At 40.6% G+C, this 16,247-nt stretch overlaps 1 protein-coding gene across 9 annotated transcripts in view; it reads left to right on the top strand.

Moving 5' to 3' along the window:
- Positions 1-16,247, top strand: part of PHF21A (PHD finger protein 21A) — a 191,935-nt gene that overhangs the window by 125,319 nt on the left and 50,369 nt on the right. For all 9 annotated transcript variants that reach the window (XM_044259173.1, XM_044259172.1, XM_044259171.1 and 6 more), the window contains one exon: positions 12,959-13,162. In XM_044259173.1, the coding sequence (XP_044115108.1) occupies positions 12,959-13,162 (204 nt within the window). The remainder of the gene's footprint in view (positions 1-12,958; positions 13,163-16,247) is intronic.

Raw genomic sequence — 16,247 nt, 5'->3', positions numbered from 1 at the left:
ACGAGACGAATCTGTGTTCCTAGTGTATCACATTGTCCGTGAATGTTGCAAAGTCGTCCTGTTACTGGAATGGCTGAAGGGTAAGCAGAGCTGGATTGTGGGGCTGGGTTGATTTAGTGCTTTTGCCAGCTCAGCAGAGAGTTGAAATAAGGTGTTGCAGAACCATGCAGCAACAACGAAACCCCCGCCACCTTGTTCTTACCAAGTCTGAAACACAGCCACTCTTGGCAAGGCTGTGCTGCCTACCGAGATAAGTAAATGCAGCATCGCATCCATTAGGTCTGTGGAGACTCAGCAGAAGTGATGGCTGTGTCATTTCCACAGCCGGCTTATTGACTGAGCCTTGGTCTTGCATGATGGGCAGGGGAGGAGCAGCCAGGCTTCCTCGTAGCAGCTCTACAAGTGGGGAGGCTGGTTTTAAAACCTCTCTGTGTGGTTTATAATGTTACTTCCCCATCCCCTTTGCATATGGGTTTTGATCATCTGTGCTCTCTTTTAAAAGCAAAATAGCTGTATGGTTTTTATGGCAGGAGGATAAATCTGTTAGTGAGTAAAAATTTTAAATCCAGCTTTGTATTAGTGGCTGACATGTAAAGTTTCCTGTGATAGTATACTCCTTAAAAAACCCACTGGAATCCCAACATTTTACCAGCTTAAATGTTGCCAGCATCCATTCCACTTATTAAATTGAAGTCGTTGTTACAGAATTGAAGTTTTGGCTCGAGGTAGAAGGTTAGCAATAGAATCTTAACATTGTCCATCACACTTCATAGATGAAGACGCATATCGTTCTTGCTGGTTTGGCTTCAGCGTGTATCCCTGCCCAGCTGCCAGAGAGAGTATCTCTGATGACAGAAATACAGTCTCTGGCATTTTGGAGCAAGTCCTCCAGCCCTGCCTCATCCCTTTTAAGAACATTCCTAGGCATTTCAAGTGCTCAGAGCAGTTTATAGGAAACGTGCCCCAGAGTGGGCATCGTCAGTGTGACTTGCTCCAGTCCGATCTCTTGAGCTGTCCATGCCTCACCTCTGGCTGTCACATTTCCAACCCTGACTGCATCCTCTGGCTTCTCTCCTGCTTGGCCCCATCAGTTTGTTGCACAGCTTACTTCCTTGGCTTTCAACAGCCTGTCATTGTTTCCTGGCAGTTTACTGTATCTAGACACTGATGTCCAGCAAAGGACATCGCTCCCCCTTGGCTCATCTCCCCACACCAGTATATTCTACATTCAGTCAGTCCACTTGGATATCACCCAACCTCCTGTCAGCCCCAGAAGTGTTGGCTCAGACAAATGAGCTCCAGCTCTTTGTTCAGTGAACAGAGCTTCATTCAAACTAGTTTCCAGAGAATAAGGATCCCATTTTCTAGTGCCTCTTTTACTATTAGGTAACTGTTCGTTGGCCATTGGTTACCGCATGCCTCAGTTTCCCTGTCTGAATCAATGACACTTGCTCTAATCCACCCAGCATGGCTGTGAAGACCTTCTTTGCTAAGAGGGCATGAAAATTTACAAGTGTAAAGTGCTAGGTACATGTACGAATGACTACTTAAGCTAAAAATACCACATCATTAAGAAATTTGTGGAAAGCGGGACCATCATTTTTCATCTAGGGTTCATTCAGAAAGTAGAACTCTTGAAAATTTATTAAGTAATCCATATATTTGTAACATGAATTTTTTTTCTTAATCATGTAAATTAAATGATTTTGAAAACTCTCAGTACTCAAAAACGAGAACCAGTTAAATGGCAGGAGGTGTTTCTAGTGTTCTGGTTGGATTCCAAGTTTGATGATCACATTTTGCTTACTGTAATTCCCTGGATGGCTTCAACAAGGCAGTTTTCATTTTTCTGACCTCTACAATGCGGCTGTTAAGCAGCTGCTTTCTCCAGCCCTAGAGACAGCCACAGTTCAGTGGTAGATAAACTGATTCCAGTTCATTCTTATGTCAGTGCAACATGAGGGGGAGGGGATTAAATTATCTGTGAGGTATTTTAAGCTATTTTGAAAAAGTCAGCACATTTCTGGGACACATTATTATTAATTTTGTCATTCCTGTATATTTTGTATGTAGTTGTTTGTCTCTCTCCTGTCTTCCAGATATTTTATCTTAACCATATTTTTCTCAGTGCCCATTGATTACTTGGCATTGGATGTCTGTACCTTTTCTCATGAAAGTCACATCCCAGCCCTTTCACAGTGGTAAATTTTAATTAACCAGGAAGCCATTTTAATTTTCTGGTTATCTGAAATCCTTTTTGACTTACCTCCTATTGTTGAAAATTTTTCTAAGTAATGGCTGATTTCTCTCCTAGTAACTACAGTTCACTGGTTGTAATTATTGTCTAGGGATTGAAGACTGGTAGCCCCTGGGCCTAATCTAACTGGCGGAGAGATTTTGTTTGCTTCACAGCGTTGAAAGCAGCTCTTACATCAGTGCCTTCAGACAGGGCCCTCCCTCTCGAGTTGACCTTAGTCCCCATCACTCCTTATTATCTCTTAGTTGGCCCGCTTCATTCATGTACATTACCTGACAGTGAGTTTTCAATCTCAGAATGAAACATTTTTTAATGATTTAGTTTCTTTGTAGTGTGTGTCAAGATCATCATTATGACCATTAGTTTTCTGTGTATAGCACTTATAAGAAGTATAGCTCAAGAGATTATATTCTTGCCATTCAGAGATTCATAGAATTTTAAGCAGAAGAGAATGTTAGAGACTGAGAGAAGCTGAGCCCAAGAATAGGAAAATAACTTACCTGAGGTCACAGATATGACTTAGTGACAAATATGAGACCAGAACCCAGATTTTTTGGACTCTTTATATTATTTTTGCTGCATAATACTACCTCTCTACTTATTTTTCCTAAAAGTGGGTGATACATGTAAGAGATATATATCTCAAGATTTTTAATGCGGTGCTTTTGTGGCTTTTTATATTACGTAGTATATAGATGTGAGGGCTCTTAGTCCTTACCAGCAGGTAAGGGGATGGATATGGAATTAGATATGAGGAACTAGAAGTGTTAATTAAGTCTGACTCTACCCCTGGCTTGAGACTTAGGTCAAGTTACGCAGATGCTCTAGGGTCTCAGTGTGTCCTACCTGGCAGGCAGTGTCTATCCGATAAGATGGTTGTTGTTTCTGTTGTGACCATTTAGAACTCACCAGTGCCATATTAGACTATATCTAAAAGTCAAGAAACTGCTGTGACCCATCTGGACAATGGAATATTATTCAGTGCTTAAATAATGAGCTATCAAGCCATGAAAAGACAAGAAGAAACTTTAGATGCATATTACTAAGTGAAAGAAACCAATCTGAAAAGGCTCCCTGCTACATGACTTCAATAATATGGCATTCTGGAAAAAGCAAAATTATGGAGACAGTAAAATGGCCAGTGGTTGCCAGGGGTTGGTGGGAGGGAGGGATGAATAGAGCACAGAGGAGTTTTGGGGTAATTAAAGTGTCCCATATGCTACAGTGGTGGGCATATGTCATTGTACATTGGTCGAAATGCATAGAATATACATCATGGGGAGTAAATCCTAGTGCAGCCTATGGTTTTTGGGTGATAATGAGGTGTTCAGTACAGGTGTATCAGTTTTAACAAGTGTACTGTTCTGATGGGGATGTTGATATGGAGGGAGAAGGGTATCTGTACTCTCTACTCAACTTTACTATGAATTTGTAGCTGCTCTAAAAAATAAAGTCTAATTTTAAAAATCAAGGGACTGATCCTACATCGAGTACAGTGTCCTCTCTTCTGACCCTGCACCTCAGTAATTTCGTTGGATGTGGAAACTGGAGAACAGTAGAGGTGAAAAGCGTGAGCTCCATTTAGTACCAAGAAGTATACTGAAAAAAGATATAAAAACAACACGTCATCTTTACTGCAGCCATGCCATCTTTTCTAAACCTCGGAGTGTGTGTGTGTGTGTGTGAGAGAGAGAGAGAGAGAGAGAGAGAGAGAGAAAACTAAATATCCATATAGAGATTCATGGATTGGATTTAATGGTTTTCATAGCCTGTGAAAAATGTTTTCCTTCACACTTAAGATTTAATAAAATACTTAAATTTTTAACCAAATGCTTTTTATTCATTAGGAGATTATTCATGCTTTTCTTCTATATTGCTGAATCTCTAGCTCTCTTTAATAAAATTTCTAGTACTGACAAGTTAAAACAAAAAAGCAAACCCGCTCTGAAATTCTGAAAGATGAGTTCAAGTTTCTTCTGTCTCTGATGCAGAAAACTCAGACTAAACACAGAGTAGTGCAAATCATCTTTTGTCACGTGTCTTGGAAGATCCAGTCCCTTGAAGTTCCCCATCTCTCATCTTGGCAGCCTACGTAGGTGATGGAATTGCTTCCTCGGTGTTGTTTTATGTGGGGTCTTGTCAGAAAGCAAATTTGTAACACTGTTCATTTTTCTCTTTAAGTGATTGTAACAAATATTTGGTGATAAATTAACTACCCAAATAGCAAATACTTGGTGAAATTAAGAGACACTCATTGGGTAGCTTTGGAATCTTTCTAAAATCCATGTGTTTATGCTGTGATGGCAGATAATAACAATTATGTTTTTAGACATCAAGAGTGTTGTTCAGGATGTTCTTTTGTTAAGATACTTCCCAATTCAAAATGTCAGTGTTTAGTGATTTGTAAGACTTACTTTTTTTTCCACATGCAAGGAAAATACTGCATTTCATCATGGAATATTTTCTACTTGATGTATCCAGCCTGACATAGTATATTGTTCTAATACTGTTGTCTTTTTCTCTCTTTTAAGATAAAACTGCAGAATTAAGGATTGTTAAAAAGATCCTCGTCTTTAGACATGATTGATTTGTGTCCTAGTACATGCATTCTGCATAGAATTTGGTTGTCTATTATATTTACCTCTTCCAGCATCTTATTCTGTCTTGTGTTTCTGTGAAAAGAGGACTTCTTACGTTCTCTCTTATTGTACCTAAGGTTTGGGAGTAGGCAACACCATCTTTTATCTGAGCAGTATCCCACAAAATGACAGAGGTTTTTGGTTTTGTTTCCCCTTTTTCCTCCTCCTGTTTTAGGATCATTACTGTGCTTAAATTGTATTTTCATATCCAACTTGTCAGGGACAGCTACTGCACAGCAACCTCCAATCATAATTCTTTTGTGAGGAAAACCAAGCACAGCAGCTTCAGGACAGAGCAAAGAGAGGATTTCTGTACTGTATGGGACAGCTCTGACATTAACAAGGCAATGCTGCCTTTTAAGTTGTGGAATAGAGCCATGGAATGATGAATGACAAGCTCATGGTGTGTGCAGGTCTGTAACAGATAGTTACAGAGGGGCATGCATTTTGATGAACTGGAGCTTAATTTACAAATTAATAGCCTCCGTGTCATATCTCATTGTGGTACAAACACAAAGATTCAGGCACTTTTTTATATTAGCAAGCAGCTAAATTGTACAGATTATAAATGGTTCTTATGTTTTTTCCTGCTGTTCTCATTACTATATCTAGGGTGTTTGCTGGGTCAGGTTGCATTTAAATTGGACATCTATTTTATGCATTCAAAATATGGCCCTGAACCGCTGTAGAGGTATAGGAAACCTGGGCCATACCTAGATTTCTATACAGGGAAATATTCTCTAATGTGTTTGACTTTTGAGACAAAAAGGCAACAGGTAGCATTCTCTTTCTTAATCCTGTACATTGTTTTGGTGATTCCTGCTAAAAAAACTAACATAAAAATATTTGACTAGATGTTAAAAATCAAGCCATTGAAATATATTTGACATTGAAAGTAAAAGTCACATTTAAGTAGCTGTTGCTTTCAGTTAAAAATTCCTCCTAGTGGGGCGCCTGGGTGGCTCAGTGGGTTAAAGCCTCTGCCTTCGGCTCAGGTCATGATCCCAGGGTCCTGGGATCCAACCCCGCATCGGGCTCTCTGCTCAGCAGGGGGCCTGCTTCCTCCTCTCTCTCTCTGCCTGTCTCTCTGCCTACTTGTGATCTCTGCCTGTCAAATAAATAAATAAAATCTTTAAAAAAAAAATTCCTCCTAGACACATTGTATTACTCATTGGTTATCATGCCTTAATTTCACATTGCCCTCAACAGTTTTCTAAAGCACTCCCTACCATTAATACAGTTGATCCTCAATATTTTTCTGAAATAGGCAGGACAGTATAGCTTAGTGCTTCAGAGAAATATAGAAAAAATTTTTTAAAGATTTTGTTTATTTGACAGAGATTACAAGTAGGCAGAAAGGCAGGCAGGGGCATGGGGGACGCAGGCTCCCTGCTGAGCAGAGAGCCCCAGGCAGGGCTCCATCTCAGGACCCTGAGATCATGACCTGAGCTGAAGGCAGAGTCTTAACTCACTGAGCCATCCGGGCGCCCCAGACATAGAAATCTTAATTATAAGCCAAATGGGTTCTGATTTTGCTTTCCTTTGTTTTTTATTGTAAAGAAATATCTTACAACCACCATCCCCAGCATGCAGTGCTCTTTTTTGTTTTGTTTTTGTCTCTCTCTGCTTTTATACTATTTCGCCCTTCCATTTGAGTATGTTACATCCTGGAGAACCGTAGTGCTCCAGGGACATATCTCTCTTGAGTTCAACAGCTACACTCTTTCTTGTTGGATTCACATAAAGGCAGTTCCCAGGTTCTTAGAAGGGTCCCTAGGTTTAGGTAGAGTCTGACTACGGCAATTTAGCAGTCTTTCATAGTCCTGCATAAGGAGTTTATCTGTTAGAGCATGAATGAACTAAGTAAGAAAAATGTAAACCACATTTCAATCAGGGCATCACATAAAGGCTCTAATCCCCTATGGACATGGAATATAATCCCATTGATATGAATAAAAGGTCTAATTTCCTGTGGAGATGGGATGTGAAACCTATTGATTTCAATATCATTGTGTATATGTGTGTGCGTGTGTGTTTTGAAGGAAGAGTAAACCCCAACAAATGTATTTTTAATTAAAAAGGTAAGCCAAAAATCAATACCATGACATACATGTGTGTTCTCCACCATCTGTTAAGCATGCACGTGGAGAATGTTGAACTTTATTAAAAAAAAAAAAAAAAACAACTCTGGTAATTCCACCTGCTGCTGTCCTCAATTTATTTATATTGCACTGTACAAATTCCATGGCGCTCTGCAGAGCTCTAAAACAGCGTCAGCATTTGCAGCTCTCTAAGATCAAACAGGTCCTTGTTAGTAGACAGTAACCGGTTCTGTGTCTAAGGTGAGGGGGTGTAGGTAGTTTCTGTCAGACAGGTGGTATGTTCAAAGGGCATATCCCTTTTTTAGAGGCTTTATAGGTTAGAATCTATTTGCCTAATTCTAACCGTGAAACTGAGTATCAGAGAGTTTGGGGAAAACTTTTCTAGTGCCTTACAAAACAAATAAAATGCAGTTATTTTTAGCTAAGTCTATTTTTATACCTGCTGCCGCCAGTATTCCTCTTCCTTTTTCTCTGTCAAAATTCTGTCCTGCATGTCTTACCTAGAACGTTCTCTCTAATAACTTCAGTGTATGTTCTTCCCTTGAATTTTACTTACTGCATTAGAAAGGGGCTGATTTTGAATTTATTGTCTTGTCTTTGTGTTCTTATTCATAAAATGGTAGAAATTTCCCTCATTTTTCTCTTTCCTTTTAATAACGCATACCTTTTGCCCAGGATTTAATTTTTTTTTAAAGATTTTATTTATGTATTTATTTGATAGAGATCACAAGTAGACAGAGAGGCAGGCAGAGAGAGAGAGGAGGAAGCAGGCTCCCTGCTGAGCAGAGAGCCTGATGCAGGGCTCGATCCCAGGACCCTGGGATCATGACCTGAGCCGAAGGCAGAGGCTTTAACCCACTGAGCCACCCAAGTGCCCACCCCCCCCCGGATTTAATTTTGTGACTAATTTTATGACAGTAACATATACCCTATTCTTTAGAGGATAATTATGTAGTAGCATTCTGAAGACTATTACCTTATCTCCTTCCTGTGTCTTCAGTATTGGTATTGCTTATAAATGCAGTGGTTGAACTTCAGTCAGAGAGTAGAAAGTTTTTTTTTTTTTTTTCTCCATCTCTGAGTAAATTTTGACTTCAACAAATCTAAGTTTCTCCATGTTAGTTTCTCTGCACACCAAAATTTAGTTTTGCTGGTTTCATTTGAGCTATTGGTGAGTCTGAAGACCTGGAAAAATTTTTCACTGCATTTTACATAGGAAGGTAGGTAAGATTTGTTCTTGACTTTCTGGATTTGTGAAAAGTTACAAGTCTTTTTTGTCTCTGGCATGAAGGGTGTGGGTTCTATTTTCAGATTGTATGATTGATTGATGGAGGGGACAAAGGATGATTTTTTTTTTTTTAAGATTTTATTTATTTATTTGTCAGAGACAGAGGGAGAGAAAGCGAGAGAGCACAGGCAGACAGAGGCAGAGGGAGAAGCAGGTTCCCTGCCGAGCAAGGAGCCCGATGTGGGACTTGATCCCAGGACCCTGGGATCATGACCTGAGCCGAAGGCAGCTGCTTAACCAACTGAGCCACCCAGGCGTCCCCAAAGGATGAATTTTTAAGGCAGTACCGTGTAAGAAGATGTCTGTGTGGGTGTTGCCCTATCATAATTTATATAAAACAGGTAATGTAGAATGTAACACAAGTAAGTGGAGCAACTGACTGGATCACTGACATGTAGTTATAGAGGGCAAGGCCTGGTACCTGGAGCTCCTTTTGAGAGATTTTTTTTTTAAAGATTTTATTTATTTGACTGAGGGAGAGCGAGAGAGCGCACACACAGGGGGAGTGGCAGGCAGAGGGAGAGGGACAAGCAGGTTCCCTGCTGAGCAGGGAGCCGGATGTGGGACTTGATCCCAGGACCTTGGGATCATGACCTGAGCTGAAGGCAGACGCTTAACCGACTGAGTCACCCAGGAGCCCCTGAGAGAAGATTTTTAAAAGCTTCTTGAGAATTTGCTGGAAATAAAGTGGGGGCTTCATTGGCGGGGGGGGGGGTCCTGCCATCTCGCCATCTCCCTTCTGTATTGACCAGTGCCATGGAACTTGGAGTGATAGACTTACATAACTGAAGAATGAACCCGATTTTCTATTGAGTCATACCTATAAACTTCTGTATTTTCTTTGGGATCTGTCTTGCTGTCGTGTGAACACGTTGATAGTATCGCTGAATGTCACAATATTGATCACCATGACTACCTGTCTCAGAAACTGTGACTTGAAGTGTTATAGGCCTGTGAACTCTTCTGCCTGAAGAAACCCTGATAAAACCTAGTGATGGGAATGTCAAGGGTTTCTGAGGCTTGGAATTACATGGGGTTTATGGAGCGGTTCTTGACAGATGGATTGATTGGAGGGGGCAGTACTAGCTAGCCATTCTGGACACCAGACCCTTTGGCCTATTCTTATAGGAAATATATTAAGGAAAGAAGGTCATACATTACTGGCTTTTTCTCCCTCCCTCCTACCTTCATCCTTTACAGCTTTTCCTTTCTCATCTCCTTCTTTCCCCACCCCCTTTTCTTTTTAACTTTCATTAACTTAATAGTCAGTGACAAATGGCCAGTTTGTGACACTTAGCCCTTTTCTCAAAGCTTCAGGTTAATGTTCCAAAATAGTTAGCTACATTTCAAGGTCTCCTTTATATGTGAATAACATTGAAAAACGCCAAATTGTTTACTTTGTATAACCTTCATTAATGACCAGCAGAAGTCATGATTTCTTTGTTTAAAACATATAATAATAAAAGAATAGGCTCACTTCCTGTGGAAGTGAGAGGATCCTTAAGAACTTTGCTTGATAGCACATAGCTAAAATTTATGAAATTTGATAGCTGTACTCTTTTCTGCCCATAACTGGTACTGATCCAGATCAGGTACTTGCTGGAGTTAAAGTGACTGGTGTGTTTGCCGGAGCTGCAGGACTAAGCTCTAGAACAAGTCTGGGTTGTGGAACTTAGGAAAGCCCACTAAAGCATAGGGCACCTCCCTTACCAGCCTGCTGCCTAAGGCATGCTTCTGCCTCAGACCTCGCCTAACTTCAGGTCCTCGGTTTTCAAGATGCAGTGATAAATTTAAGTGACAGGAGGCATCAGTGCTTCCCTCAGACCTTCATTGTTAAAAAAAAATTTGTATAGACATGCACAACTGCAAGCTTAGCGTTCTTCTAATGGGAACAGAGAAAGGAGGGCAGGGACAATGCATTTCTGAGCTGCACTCTGAAACATACCAGAGCCTTCTTTCAAAGAAAATTGTACCCAGCTCATATGATCTGACCCATGTCCCATCTGCACTGCTTTCTTCTCTTCCCCCCCTTCTTTTTCCTCCCCTCAAAGACTAATGTAAGTTTGCAAGTATTTTGATCCCTGTGCCTCCCCATGGGTTCCACAGGCTTTGTTTCAGGCCCTGGGGGAGGAACAGTTGTGAATGCAGTGTGACTCACCGACTCCCACTTCACTGATTCTGGTTCTGATTGGTCGTCACCTCGTTCTGGCCATATGGCTGCAGAGTACTCTAGCCTGCATCCCTTCCTCGTTCTTTCCCCTACTGTTCCCTTCTGTTGTACACGACACTGGGAGTGGGTTCTGGGCTTTGTGTCTTGCTTCCAGTTTACCCCAGTTGGGCAGTTAAATAGGAGAGCATGCTGTATGTCCCGGGGATGGCTGTAGAGGGGAAAAATATCTTTTCCTTTTGTGCCTGGTAGGGTAATTACTTCATTTCCTGTGCTGTTTTTTGTTCAAAGTTTATTTTTTGGCAGGTGTCACATTTGTGTTCTATTATTTCCTCATGGTTTCTCTCCTCCCCTCGATTTGAGCTGGGGTTTTTTGTAGAGGTTCTTGGTGTCCCTTTTGTGGTGTACCGATGCTACACTTCAGCTAGTCATTACTATGTTTGTTTAGTGCTGGTTTTATGTTAACGAGGGGGACTGAGAGCAATGATTTTAAAGTAATGATTTAATTGTTGAATGTCTTAATGTTCTGGAAGTCACCTCGCAATAAAATCTATCTGTGATACTCAAAATTATCTGTAGCACCACTGCCACTTCTTGCCCTTCTCCTAAACTATATCAATTCAATTACTTTTTATACTTGAGAAATAGGATTTTGAAGACTTAAGTTAATTTTTTATAAGAATTTGATATTTTTATTAATTTGCATTTTTATTCTACAGATGGTTTCTGCAGAGACTTTGGACTCTGCATCCTTTTTTCTTTTCTTTGTGAAATTTAACTACTCAAAGAGGCAGTGAAGACAGAATATAAAGTTTAGCAGACCCCCCCCCATATTGGCCTTTATACGATATTTTCATTGCCTAAGAAGAATCAATAAAAATACAAAAAAATTCCCTCAATAATATATTTTGTATTGACTTAAAAGTTCTTAAAAATCCATTTTATAAATATTTTAATGCTCAGATATGTTAAGCAAGTAACCTTATAAGTTTGGGTTCTTTAGAGGATATGTGCAATGAAGTTGGCTAGCATCATAAGGGGAATTTGAGGTCAACCTGGCCATATGGTGTCACTTAACCCTTTATTTAAAGATCTTCATTCACTTATTTTTCTTCATTCATGATCTGTATTAGAAAATGACAGTCTAGGGGTGCCTGGGTGGCTCAGTGGGTTAAGCCGCTGCCTTCGGCTCAGGTCATGATCTCAGGATCCTGGGATCGAATCCCGCATCGGGCTCTCTGCTCAGCAGGGAGCCTGCTTCCCTATATCTCTCTCTTTCTGCCTGCCTCTCCGTCTTCTTGTGATCTCTCTCTGTCAAATAAATAAATAAAATCTTAAAAAAAAAAAAAAAAGAAAGAAAAAGAAAATGACAGTCTTTTTATCAGAAATAACAAACCTCAGCTGGTGAGCTCAGTTGAAAGTATATGAAGAGTGCTGCTTACACTTGCTTCCAGCCATTAGGCCCAGAGAGGCAGCCCCAGTCTGGCCCCCAGTGGTTTTATAGGACATGTTCCCTGAGTCATTTGCTGGTCTCCGGTTCCCATCACTTTTCACATCCTGTGAGGAGACATTTACTAAGCTACATAGTTCTAGCCCCGAGTATAATCGTGGACAAAATAGGTCCTTGCCCTCATGGAGCTTATGTTCTTTTGAAATATAGTAATGAAAGTATCAAAATACATATTTTTCTTGGATTTGGATAAGATGTAGAAAATTCAATAAACTCCAGTTTTAAATTTTTATCCCATGTAACTAAGTCCCTCCTTTGCCTAAACAAAGGTACACATTTCCGCAGATCCTATCCCAGCAAAGAGGTCCTGCTCATGAGTTTCACAGTTGGGTCATTTAGAATGAGTATTCTTTGTATGGCATATATCTGAGATCAGGGTTTCTCTGTTTAAGAGTCTGTTTAATGTTTGAAAACGATACGTGATGTTTGTTCGAATAACAAAAATTAGTATGGCCGATGTCCGTGTTACCAGATACTAAAAGTAAAACCACCAGCAATGTGCCCGTCACAGTTGTGAGTACTTTATATCCAGCAGCCTGTCGGGTCCTCATAAGAACCCCAAGGATATTGTTAATCACCTCATTTTACAGAACAGGAAATCGAGACACAGATAGGTTAAGTAGCTTGATGAACATCCGAGAGCTGGTAAGTAGCAAAACGTAAGTCTGTGTCTCCAGAGCCCGGTGTTAGTGGCCACATGATATTGCCCTTCCAGCTGAGCACACCAGGCTAATGATGGCCAAGAAATGTGAGCTCTGCTCTGTGAAGTCCATTATCTTCTCTTCTCCTCTGTGTGGCTCCGTCTCCCTTGAGCTATAAAATGTTTCCTATGCTGTTGGTTTCTCCTCCTGTGTCACATCTGTAAATTTTAGACGTCACAAGTTTTAGGTGAAGCTGGTCACAGAACGATGTCAGAGGTGTGTGGCTGCACACGTCACAGAGCTGACAGGACAATACTCTGATACATGGTCTTTCTTTTTGTCTCCATGGGGTAGAAAAGGGTAGTTGAACAGCTACGGAAGAACCTGATAGTGAAGCAAGAACAACCAGACAAGTTCCAAATACAGCCATTGCCACAGTCTGAAAACAAACTACAAACAGCACAGCAGCAACCCCTCCAGCAGCTCCAGCAGCCGCCGCAGTACCATCACCACCACGCCCAGTCGGCTGCGCCCTCTCCCAGCCTGACCGCTTCCCAGGTAAAAGTGTGGCGGGAGCCCTGCAGGCTTCCTGCGCTCGGCTGGTTTATTATCAGGCAGGCAGAGCTAGGGCCCCTTTCAGTACCAAGCTCAGCTAATCCTAGACAAAAGTTATTGTGCTTACTTTTTTATACTATACACAGGGGTAAAAAAATCCCTTGAAATTCCCTGGCAGAAGGAAACGGTATTACTGAGGAGTAAAAGTCAAATGATTTCCCACCTGTCCAAAGAAGAGGGGAAAGGTAGTTGGTGACAAAGAAAAATCACTTCTCTGTGTTAGAACTAAGGTCTTAAGAACTAAGGTCTTATTTTGCATTTCTGGAACTATTTCTTTGCACCTGTTCTAAAAGTCCGTGTGACTCCGCCTCCATTGAAATCGTTTTGCCGGAACTCTTAGCAGTTAGGTGTGGAGGTGAACCAGGTAGAAAGGCATTCAGAAGAAGGGTGATGTGTTTCCATTATTCAGAGATATGAATTTGTTTCAATATATTTTTTTTTAAAGATTTTATTTATTTATTTGACAGAGAGATATTACAAGTAGGCAGAGAGGCAGACAGAGAGAGAGAGGAGGAAGCAGGCTCCCTGCTGAGCAGGGAGCCCGATGCGGGACTCGATCCCAGGACCCTGAGATCATGACCTGAGCCAAAGGCAGCGGCTTAACCCACTGAGCCACTCAGGCGCCCTGTTTCAATATATTGAAGGAAATCTGAAATGGAAGCTACAGGTCCAAACTAGAACTAAGAACTGGAGACTTGATAACATTCTAACTTGGTATAGTTGTGCAGATGTTTTTGCTGAAAGGGGCGTTTAAACTAGCATATAAGGACAGTAAGGCAAAATACACAAAAAGGACATATTTGGGAGTAATGTTCAGTTAGGAAAACTATTCCAAGCAAATGTTTTTGACATTTTTAATGGTTAAAGGTATTTCATAGTATTTGTATTATTTCGTATGAAAATTATATGAAAGTCCATTTTCAACATCCATAAATCAAGTGTTATTGGAACACACACACACACACACACACACACGCAAACTATTCAGGCTTGATCTCCACACACCTGCCTGTAATGTGAGCATACCTTTTAAGATGGGATGGTTGAGCAGTGGTTCTTGATTCTTAGGGATCATGACCCCTTTAAGACTTTGGTGAAAGCTGTGGATCTTCTCTCCAGAACAGTACACATTCACACCTAATAACACTCATTTTTGCACATGACTTCAAAGATGTTGGGCTCTTCTGAAATGCAAGCATGGGCATCCTTTATGCACCAGTACCAGGTCTTCACTGTATACATAGAGAAAAAGATTATAGTTTGCTTGATTAATCACTTTATGGACATTGGGCTGGTTCACATAGAACACTTTTCAAATGAGGAATATATTACTTGTAAAAAATACTAAAGATTAGTAAAGATAGTGGACATTTAATGGAGGTTACTGTAAACTGCTACTCTCCTGAGTACTTTACATATGTAACATACACAGTCCTTACCACAACCCTAATAAGGAAGGTATTATTATTGTTCTTGTTGTTGTTGTTGTTTAGAAAAGAAAACCAAGACACAGAGAGATGAAGTAATTATCTAAAATCATATAGGTAGTATGTGTGGTAGAGCCAAGATGTGAACCCAGGTATTCTGGTGAAAATATCTGTCCATTCATGGCTCTTCTGTACTACTGTACAGTACCAAAAAACGAAATGCCAACATTATAGAAAACACTGCCAATGTAGGAAAAAGAGTAATTCCTGTTGTAAATCAGATAGCTGGAGCATAAATTTTACCATAATCTCCACTCCGGGGCTCTTTGAAAATGAAGCATTCAAACTGACTTTTAAAACCCCCTGACCAGGACTTCTGTTTCTTCTGAAGGATTGCTTATCAGGTGACTTTTGTTGGAGTTGATTAGTTTGTTCACTTTGCAAAGTACAGTTTCATCAGAAAGTGTCTACAGGGAAAGAGTGTGGTAGAATTCATTGTTTCCTGGTATGTAGGAGTTTTCTCTCTTAACCCATGGACACGTTCTGTTCAAGTAACATTCGGTGTCCCACAAATCAGAGGAAATACTTATGTAATACTTACAATAGCTCTTCCCTCCCAGTAGTCTGAGTTCTGTGTTGCTGTGGGATGGTGAGTGATAGTAAGGGGCGAAGGGCTAGCCCCAAAACAGTGTTATGTGGCAGCTGTCCACCTGGTAGCTCACCTACCGTATATTTAATTGATTTATCTAAGCTTGTTCTGTTCTATTCTGTTTTGTTAAATGCAGATGTATAATTTTAAAAGCCAAAAGACCCTCTAAGTTTTTGGTTTCTGTCTTTACAATAAACTGTCAATCAGTATTTATTGGGTGTTTTCCGTGTGCTAGGTTCTGGTATACAAAGAGGTGGTCACGGTCCCTGCCTAGAATCTGGTATATTATCATCAATTTCATTCATCCTGTAAATTTCTATTGAGTCTCTATTATATGCAGACACCGTGCTCGGCAATGAAGAAGGTGGATTCAAAAACAAGAATATTAAAAATTTAGAAAAAAGGACAGTGTAAACAGCTAACAAAGAGAATAAAATGAAAGTACTAGTGAAGAGTAAATTTTAACTGGAGAGATCAGAGGTGCTTCACGGATGAGGTGACACTTGAGCAGGATGTGGACAGATCAGTGAGATTTTAGCGATAGAGCAGAAGGGAGGAGCGTCACAGATGTAGACAATTATGTGACCAAAAGTAAATGTGTGTCCCAGGAATAGCAGAGACTGATGTGGCTCAGGTGTGGATTCTGGGCAATAATGGCGAAGGAAGATAAATCCAGAGAGGTAGGAAGAAGCTAGCTTGGAGAAGCCCTCCAGTACATGGCAGAACTGTTAGTTTTGGGCAAAGGGAGTCCTTAAAGGTCCATGAGGTCAAGGACAACTGAGAAGTTGTATATGGCATATGTTAAATATCTAAGTTTGGAAAAGAATATTAAGTAGCAGTCAGCACAGGCAAACAGGAGATGCTTGGCAGAGAATGTTTTTTATTCTGAGTCAAGTGGCTAGCAGGGACCAAGGCATGGGGAGTGGGGGGACCGGTCCCCTTTACTTAGTTA

This window comes from Neovison vison, chromosome 7, assembly GCF_020171115.1.
Source record: "Neovison vison isolate M4711 chromosome 7, ASM_NN_V1, whole genome shotgun sequence".
Classification (NCBI taxonomy): domain Eukaryota; kingdom Metazoa; phylum Chordata; class Mammalia; order Carnivora; family Mustelidae; genus Neogale; species Neogale vison.
Note: the sequence above shows the minus strand (reverse complement) of the source record. Positions and strands in the feature narration are given on the sequence as shown.